Source organism: Castanea sativa, chromosome 6 (genome assembly GCF_040712315.1).
Source record: "Castanea sativa cultivar Marrone di Chiusa Pesio chromosome 6, ASM4071231v1".
NCBI classification, from domain to species: Eukaryota; Viridiplantae; Streptophyta; class Magnoliopsida; order Fagales; family Fagaceae; genus Castanea; species Castanea sativa.
In genome coordinates this window covers 40,476,138-40,485,339 of record NC_134018.1, presented here as the reverse complement: position 1 = coordinate 40,485,339, position 9,202 = coordinate 40,476,138, and the positions used below count along the sequence as shown (strand labels likewise).

At 35.7% G+C, this 9,202-nt stretch overlaps 1 protein-coding gene and 1 non-coding gene across 23 annotated transcripts; one reads left to right on the top strand and one right to left on the bottom strand.

Annotated features, from left to right (window-relative positions):
* Window positions 1–1,481: 1,481 nt before the first annotated feature.
* LOC142640815 (uncharacterized) lies at window positions 1,482–6,247 on the bottom strand. 22 transcript variants are annotated; one of them, XR_012845244.1, is made up of 7 exons: window positions 6,031–6,247; window positions 5,709–5,798; window positions 5,016–5,084; window positions 4,796–4,937; window positions 4,661–4,708; window positions 3,427–3,527; window positions 1,482–1,764 (listed from the first exon to the last, which is right to left on the bottom strand). XR_012845244.1 is itself a non-coding variant. In XM_075815092.1 (6 exons), the coding sequence occupies exons 2-6, from the start codon at window positions 5,768–5,770 to the stop codon at window positions 1,757–1,759; spliced, it is 300 nt and encodes a 99-aa protein (XP_075671207.1). In that variant the 5' UTR covers window positions 5,771–5,798; window positions 6,031–6,247; the 3' UTR covers window positions 1,482–1,756. The 22 variants fall into 22 exon arrangements, 3 of the variants coding, with proteins under 3 accessions (XP_075671207.1, XP_075671205.1, XP_075671206.1); XR_012845243.1 differs by having other exon boundaries at window positions 4,796–4,881; XR_012845247.1 differs by having other exon boundaries at window positions 4,796–4,881; window positions 5,709–5,751.
* Window positions 6,248–8,836: 2,589 nt separating this feature from the next.
* LOC142641864 (small nucleolar RNA SNORD96 family) lies at window positions 8,837–8,926 on the top strand. The gene has a single exon (XR_012845538.1). It is a non-coding gene; the product is annotated as a small nucleolar RNA SNORD96 family (small nucleolar RNA).
* Window positions 8,927–9,202: the final 276 nt, after the last annotated feature.

Below are 9,202 nucleotides of genomic sequence, written 5' to 3'. Positions count from 1 at the left end.
GTGTGCAACCTTACCATAAAATGTAGTCATAGCCAATCAAATTATGACACGTCATTAATATCAAATTGATTATAATTATAACTAATTGGAATTAATTTTTCATAATCACATATAGTCGGACTCAATTTGTGATAGTGCATCTCGGTCATTAAAACTTGATTTGATGATAACTTTCAATCTGATGGTTCAATTAGGGCTTATGACCAGTTAATTTGATCGTTACAACATCAAGATTATTTTGGTGAAATGAGATTAAGGATCTAATGATCAGAATCAAGATGTATATATTCCAATGTGAAATTATCCTTTTACCCTCCATGTGAGGTTAAATGCGGGTTGCAAAATGGGGTGTCAACAGGTCCTCTAAACTAAAAAGAGATCCAGTCATGAACGCTCACTTTCCCTTGTCTTTTCAATCGACTTTGGAGGTGATGGTACGCCATAAAGAGATAGTGACAACTATAAGGCAAATAGGGCTGTCCCTATTCATTGGTTCCATCCAACTATTGCGCATTAAGTACCACTTCATCACAAAAATACACCTTTGCAAGAAAGTTTGCAAAAATGGAAAGATCCCATGGTGTGATGGAAATCTCCCATTGAGGTATGAAGAGTATTGGTTACTCGACTCCAACACTCACAAAATGCCTTCATGAGATTCTCTTCATAATCATATGTAAACAAGGAGGCAAAGACATCATTATAAAGTTGAGTTGCATCAAGGAGGTATCTACACCAGTCAAGTACATCTTCCAACCATTTCTAGTAAATTGGGAAATAAGAAAACCCTTCGCTCATGCCAAAGGAAAAATTTCAATTGGCTCATTTCACAATTATCCCCCGACCCAAAGTGCTGTACGGTCATGAGTTAGCAACATTTTTTGTAATGTAAAGCAAGAAGGATAGCCATCTTCAAGACATAACCATGATCAGGGGCAATAACTTGTCACCATCTCAACAGATTGAGAGGATAAAAGTTATATCTACATCTCCTTGAAAATCTTCCAATTTTGGGCGGATGAACAATCAAAATTGTAGCTTTTGCATCCTTGTCATGTTTCTCTTTGCAAATGAACAAGGCTGGTTCCACTACAAAAAAAAGGTTCTATAGCCGCGTTTTTAAAACGTGGCTATAGCTCAGAAAAACGTGGCTATTGGACGATTTGGTCTATAGCCGCGTTTTTTTAGGCCACGTTTACAGCCGTGGCCTAAAACACGTAACTATAGGCTCGAGGGGTCTGTGGCCACATTTTTACAAACGTGGCTATAGGACATACTCTAGCCGCGTTTTAAAACTGCGGCCATAGTTGTGAGCTAAAGCCACGTTTCAAAAACGCGGCTTCCGCCTATCACTATGGCCGCGTTTTTAAAACGCGGCTTTAGCCCACAACTATAGCTGCGTTTTAAACGCAGCTATAACCCCTAAATACTTTTTTGAATTTGTCTATAGCCCCAAAATGATCCAAGGGAAACAATGAATATGTACAAATGAAATGACACTAACTTTCCTTTAAAGGAAATTATCTTTCAACATCTTGTTTTAAGCCTTGAGCATATTTTACTAATGAAACAAAAAAATCTCCATCACAATTCACAAAACAAATCATAGAAGTAGGAGAGTTATACCAATTCCTTAAACAATGGCTCTGGTGTCCCAATTTTGTGACCAGTAGGTAGGATCTCCCAAGGTCGGCTTACCCTATCAATATCTCCTTTTGCAAGCAAAATTGGAGTATTATGAGGCAAATTAAGCTGCTTAAGTACCTTCAACACAACCAACAATACAAATATTGTCAGCATGTGCAACCATATTAGCTAACTCACCTTAAATCACAGCTCTGTCATACATATCCTTAAATCACCTTCATAAACTTTAGAAAAACTCATTTCTTTTCTAAAACCGTCATATAACCTATCAAGTTACCTCTTTAAAGATGCATATGGTATTCATTCAAAACAATATCTATCTCATCAGTTTTACACATTAAAATACAAAGGGAAAATCAAAATATGATTCGATTAATCAATTTTACACAGAAAACGACAAAGGGAAATATATATATATATATATATATCAAAATAGTAGGGAATTCCCACTGTAGTAAAGACGTAGTAGTTGTAGCAATTATATACCCAATGATGAAAAAAAATATACATCAATAAAATGCCGTGGGTTAAAACTAAAAGGTAAGAAGCATGCATTCTTTTGTGATGGCTTTAAGATGGAGGTAGGACCATTAAGTCTAAGGCAGGAACCTTTTTAAGGCTTGTTTTCACATAAATGCCAAAAGAAAAAAAAATGTATTCAACACAAATGCAGCACCTATAGTCATAAGTAGTCCCCAATAAAAATCCATGATCCCATCATTCTTGAGGCAGTATGGCACAAAGGACGTAATATAACATTATATATACAAATTGAATAAATTAAACATGAAGGTCATATGGTACCTGTAAACAACTCCAATGTTTGGTGTTAATAATTGAATTGAAAGGACTGAAAAGGCCTAAGGGGGTCTCTTTTTTCGTTGAACCATATACTTGTGCTATGCCCACTTTGGTTCTTTTTCTTTATTGATTACATATCCACACCAATATATATATATATATATCATTTCATAGAAATTCAACCCATTTGGCTAAGTTTTACTGTCAGAATATGAAAATGAATGATGATATCCTTCATCATTTTGCATCCAAAGAAGCAAAAATACCCAAGCAGCAGTAAATTGGGTTCTAAAAAAAATAAAATAAAATCATTCCCTGCCATAGTGTTCTTCTAGTTTGAAAAACAGTGTAAAGAAAGCTAGTAGCCAAATCAATCTCCAGGCTTCCGTATGGATTTCATTTATAAGGCCCACCAAATCATCCTACATGAACACTATTATCCATCACAGTAATTCCACTCGTTAGGCCCGCCAGATCTTCCTTCCAAAACATTCAATCTGTGGGCAATATAATACCCATCCAAATATAATAATATTCCCTCTGCTTCAACTGTGATCAACAAGTAGAGCAACACTTATCAAAATCCAAAGTCAAAAAGTGGTAATCTCCCAAGTGAAAAAAGTGGGGCACCATCCTTTAGGAATCTCCCAAGTCAACCCTTTCACAAGTTATTAGTTTGACAGGTACAAACTAATAAAACTAATCCATCACAATTTAAAGTTTCATTTTCATATTGAAAAGATAAAATTTTTTCTGCAGATTCATCAAATGTAATGAAAACGATTAAATAATTTGGGGGAAAAGGAATTTAAGAAAAATAAAAATAAAAATAAATTTTAGAAGTCTCTAGAATCAAAGACATTGTGTCTCCTTTTCAATTTTCTATATCCTTAAATCATCTTTACACAAAATGACATATATAACAAATATGCTAGAGAGCACATACATGCGCACAAACATGGTGAAAAGCAAGTATACCTGAGTCAGTAAAAAATTCTAGTCTGACCTTCAACGACCAAGCCTGCGGTGAGACCAATCCTTGCCCATGCTCCATAAATTGCTTCAATTTCACGTCTTCTCTGCAATCACAACATAGTGCCAGCCAGACTGATAAGTAACTTGAATCACAGTAGTATTAACCTTAGAGAGCAAGAGAGAGACCTTAGAATTTATTTTGGCTAGGCAACCAATCAAAGTATTAACCTTAAGTAAATTTCAGAACTGTGTAATGTCAGTGCCTCAAATTCATGATACGCATATTGATAAAATTTTATGGAAAATAAAACTCCAACCAACTATCCACTATAAAAAGGCCCACATTTAGTCCTAGTTTGATAAAAAGGCCCACATTTAGTCCCAGCTTGCCCATCAGAGCCCACATTTAATCTTATGAAGAAACTACTAGGCTTTCTTTAAGAGACCATTTCCTCTCCCCATTGCACAACCTAAGAGGCCTAAACACATTAGAAAGTGATATCATGTAGTTATATGTTATTTACTTTAGCAAAATCAGTAGTGGTTCATTTCAATATGAGAATATTACACAAATCTATTCTTTGATGTGTGTAATTAAACATTTCAACTAATGTAGAGTTTTTAGAATTATTAAAAAAAAAATCAAAGTCATTATTTTTGGGACCCCACATACCTCAAAATTTGAGTTTCAACAGAAAATTGATACTTGCCAAAATGGTTTTGCATAATTGAATTTGAAATTGTAAGGAACAACAGAACTTTTTAGGAGTAATCGAGTACATACACGTAGTGTAATAAAGTATATCTCTAAAAATCTTTTGCCCTTAAATAAACATTTATTAATTAAATATTATAATATGAGGTCAAACGGTGTGCTTGCTTTAAATATACTGTATAGTATTTCCCCAAGATTCATCTTTGGGAGTCATTTTCAAGAGCATCTTTGTGGATAGAGCTCCAATATTACCCTGCCCTGATCAATTTCATTTTCTCTTTGGTTTAGTTGTCAAGGTATATACCATATATAATACATGGTGCAGTGTGCCCTACCCAGTCAGTTCCTATGTCACAGGATGGGTTGAGTTTAAAAATTAAACAATTAGATGGCTGGGAAAACAACTAATTATGCATTACAATTATGTGATCTTGTCAATGAAGGCTGGTCATAAACACTACTGAAAACTAAACCACATAAAATTCATTAAGTGCATTAATGATAATGAATATTGAATAATACCTCTCAAGTCTCACCACAGAACCAACACAACTCTCACCACTGCCTGAACTGAAAGAAATAGATGGGGTAGCTTCCAATCACCTAATACAACTAGGAAAACATGGTGCAACAAGATATAAGTGTAAATGATCTTACCAATATTCAGAGATAATCCACCCTGGGAGGTTCTAAAACTTGAATGAAATGCTCTGCAGCCAAGAACGTAACACCACCTCCAACATCTGCAAAAAAATTTGGATCATTGTGAAAAAAATATTGACGAACAAGCAGCCAGCCCCTGTAACAGCAATAAAATGGTTAATATGATACGATATAGAATTGAACTAAAAACTGCCAGCATATTGTAATGGCATACATTGTCAGTGTCAAACAATCGAAAGACTCTAGTCAGAAACTCCATAGCTTCACTTGTCAGTTCCACACTCTACAAAATGACACCTAAGAGTAAGTATTTCTTAGGTCTTTATTTACTAGTCAAATCAAAAGTCCTAATACTACTGGTTAATAATAACTAAAAAATAAATAAAAATAGTTTTTACATATTTGTGCTCAATGTACTCAAAGAATTCAAAATTTTTTATTGAAGGAAAAGTGACTAGAGTGTTTTGTTCTTTCTCCCTCTTCACTATCACTGTTCACATCACTTTCAATAGCCCTTAAACAGCAACAAAATTCTCTCTTTTCTACCTCTTTTACAACTCCAGATTTAAACCTTTTCCTTACCTATCAAAACCCCGAGACACCATTTTTTTTTTCTATCTCTTAGCCACCAAAATAACCCATCAAATAAACCATAAAGGACCTAATTTTGCTGCTGCCCAAAATTTCTATAACTTATCATCCTCTGTTTCATCTGCCAAAATTCAAACTTTTCAAACCTAATTCGATCTACAAACCATAAATCATAGATTTTCTTATTCTGAAGCCCAACACAAGCGTATATAGACACATTTTCCTGATCTGTCATATGTCACTACCAAAGAACCAAAGTAGAGCATACCCCAATGTAATTTTATAAGAACAAAAGCAAGGTGAGAGTAGGATAAACCTGATCAAAAGCACGCTTAGATGGAATTGGAAGAAAATCACCTCTGGCCTCAAGCGTTGCATTAAAAAATTGAGGTTGTAAACAACGAAGCTAAAATTTTAGAGCATAAATTTAATTTTACGATCAGTCGCAATAATGCAAATGCAAACAAGATATTCCAGAAACCCACGCACCCCAATCTCTCAAATAAAACCAAAAATTAAAAAAAGCATTGACTTTTGAAATACCCACTTCCCCAAATGCAAAGATGATAAACTAAAAAGCCAAAAACATACACACACACACAAAATGAAACCAAATATACTGAGAAAGAGAGACTCACGGTGGAGTTTGATGATTGCGAAGGAATCGAAACGACGCTGGTGGTTTGGAAGAGAGTGGTGACGAGAGTGCCAGAGGGAGGGATATGGTGGAGGTCGGAGGAGGTGGTGGTGGAAAAGATGAGGGAAGCGAAGGAAGATCTGCTCTGATGGAGGGTGAGGGTTGAGATCGGGCTTGAGAGATGGAGGCTATGTGCGATGGGAGAGGCTAGGGTTGAAAAGGTTTTTAGTTTAGTATTTATATAACTCCTAAAGCTGCGTTTTTAACCTGCGGCTATAGGGGCTATCTGAAGCCACGTTTAATAAACGTGGCCAATTTCTAAACTAAAGCCGCGTTTTATACACGCGGCTACAGACAAAATTTAAAGCCGCGTCTGTAAAACGCGGCTTTAGGCAAGCTAGAGCCGCATTTTTTTAAACGCGGCCTAAGTTAAGATTAAAAAAAAAAAAAAAAGAATTACGCAGGTCCTATAGCCGCGTTTTTTAAACGCGGCAATAGCTCCACCTCCAAAAATGCGGCTGTAGCTCAAGAAAACGCGGCTTTAGACTCGTTCTATGGCCGCATGTTTAGAACGCGACTTTAGTTGTTTTCTTTGGGCCGCGTTTTTTTAAAAACGTGGCTTTAGCCTGTCTATAGCCGCGTTTTTGCAAACGCGGCTTAAAAAAACGCGGCCAAAGACCCGCGTGTTTTGTAGTGTTCTTGGCCAATCCATGAATACTTGAATAAAAACATCACGGTAACTAAAAAAGAAAAATAGAGATAGTCAATACAAACAAAGCATGTTTCAACAACAAAAAAAAACATTGTTTCTCTACACTTGTATTACTATTTTACCTCTGGATGTCACTCTTTCTATAAGTACCTTTCTTTTCTTTTTTTCTTTTTTTTTTGTAATGAGAAACAAAATCTTTCTATGAGTACCTTAATGCATGCACGAGGTAGCTTTATATAACTTCTGAAACTGGCAGACCAAAAAAGAAGGTATTAACACTGTAAGAATATGGGAAAAAAAAGGACGGTTTTATAGTCAAATTTGACAAACACACTTGCAAAACAATGAAGAGTACCATACTTTACGGTAAAAAATATTATAGTTTTCAAAAACGCAGGACGGTGAAGAATATCATAATTTTCAAAAACTACTTCACCAGATCTTGAAAATAATGAGACACTTCATTTCATGAAATAGACCCCGCAGGGATCTTCTAAGGCTAACTAGGGTGTGCAGTCAGCCTGCTAACCCATAAAAAATGATCCGACCCGACTCAATCCGCTGGGTTGGGTCGGTTTTTAGGATTTAGTGGGCTGAGTTGGATTACGAAACTTTTTTTGATGGCGAGTTGGATTGGGTTTATGTTATGAAATTCCAAACTCGACTCGACCCACCCATATATTTAATATATATTATATAATTAATAATTTTTTTAAATAACCAGTTCTTTCTATCTTATATAAAAGCCAATTAGTTTACACAAACCCTAGTAAATTACTATTGTTGTTTAGTCATTAGTGTTGTTTGTCTTTAAGAAGTTACATTGATAATAATCTTTGGGTTTTTTAAATATATATATATTTATAATTTTTTTGCTCAATTTAATAATAATAGTAAAAAAAAAATTGTCCAACCCATGTATTCAATCCAACTCATGTGGGTTGGGTTGGACTTATGTGATGGGTTGAGTTGGGTTGAATTTTTTTAACCCACCATGGTGGGTTAGGTTATAAATTTTTTTTTTTGATGGCAGACCGGGTTGGGTTTGGGTCATAAAATTCTAAACCCACCAAACCCAACCTGACTCACCCATATATTTAATGGGTTGAGTTAGGTTAAATTTTTTTTAACCCACTATAGTTGGTTGAGTCAAAAAATCTCCTTAACCCGATCCAAACCGACCCCTACATACCCCTACGGCTGACAATCTTGAACCCTCACATACCATTCTACTCTAAAAGCCGAGAAAGATAAAAAGATTGGGCCCGGTTGGGGTATATACAATATGGAGTAATTTTTATATGGGCTCAGGCTCACTTAAATCTGATTTCTTTTTTTTTTGCTTTATTGGGCTTTCGAAGGTGACTTCTTATGGGCTAAGGCCGACATATAATTCCTATATGAACCTCTCTAGGGTTTTAACTCTTAGTATTAGGTTATAACATTAGCCACCGTTTCACTTTTCCGCCGCATCAGCTTAAGGTTTTCTAGAGCTGCCCTGCGCAACATGTCTCTATATAGTATATATATAGACTGGTTGTTCATGGAGGTGTACTCCTTGTCCTTGTGCAGTTTTAACTATAGGGATTTCCTGGGTATCTTTAGGTTTCAAAGCATGTTGATCTACCATGTGGATGGGGAATTCTGATATGATCTGGGTCAGAATTCATACCCATGGAGTTTTTGTTCTGGTCTTTCTTCCTTTCTCTGATGGGGCATGTCATGATGTTGCAGAAAATTTGATTTTTGTAATCCCAAATGTTTTTTTGTTCGTCTTAATATATGTGTTATTGTGTGGACTTGTTTTCGTGACAGGGGATTTTAGATCAGATCCCTTACTTAATAGGAGCAAACTTTGTTTAGTGTTTGCAAATTCCTAAGTTAATGTCACATATAAATGCTTGTTGACGTTGATGGTCCTCCTCCTTCATTGGTGGAGCTCCTCCGTCGACGAGTGGTCTCATATTCCATTGCCTTGTGGAGCAGCGTTGCTGCCTTTACCTCTTGGGACTGGCCATGAGACATACATTTCTCTCACTATCTATGATTTTGTTTTTGTTTTCGTTTTTGGTTTTATTGTAGTTGAATTTGAATATCGCCAATGATGATATCATAAATCAAATTACCATCTTTCGGGACTGAATGGCTTAACCAGCCTTGCTGTTATTCTGCAATTCTGAGGCGTAGCTATGAGATTTTTCAGTGGCTTAATTTTCTGATTAAATTTTCCTTCTTTTTAACTTTGGTTTCCTATGACCGATTCTAAACTTTAAAGCACTAAATCTAAAATTTGAACTTTTTTTGAATTAATCGTGTGTTGTTATTAATACTGTGACTGGGGATTTTTACCAGAAATCCCTTACTTGAATGGGGCAAACTTAAATATGTCTGCAAATTCCTAAGTTAATGTCACATAAAAATGCTTGTTGATGTTGATGGTCCTCCCTCGGGAGCTCCTCCA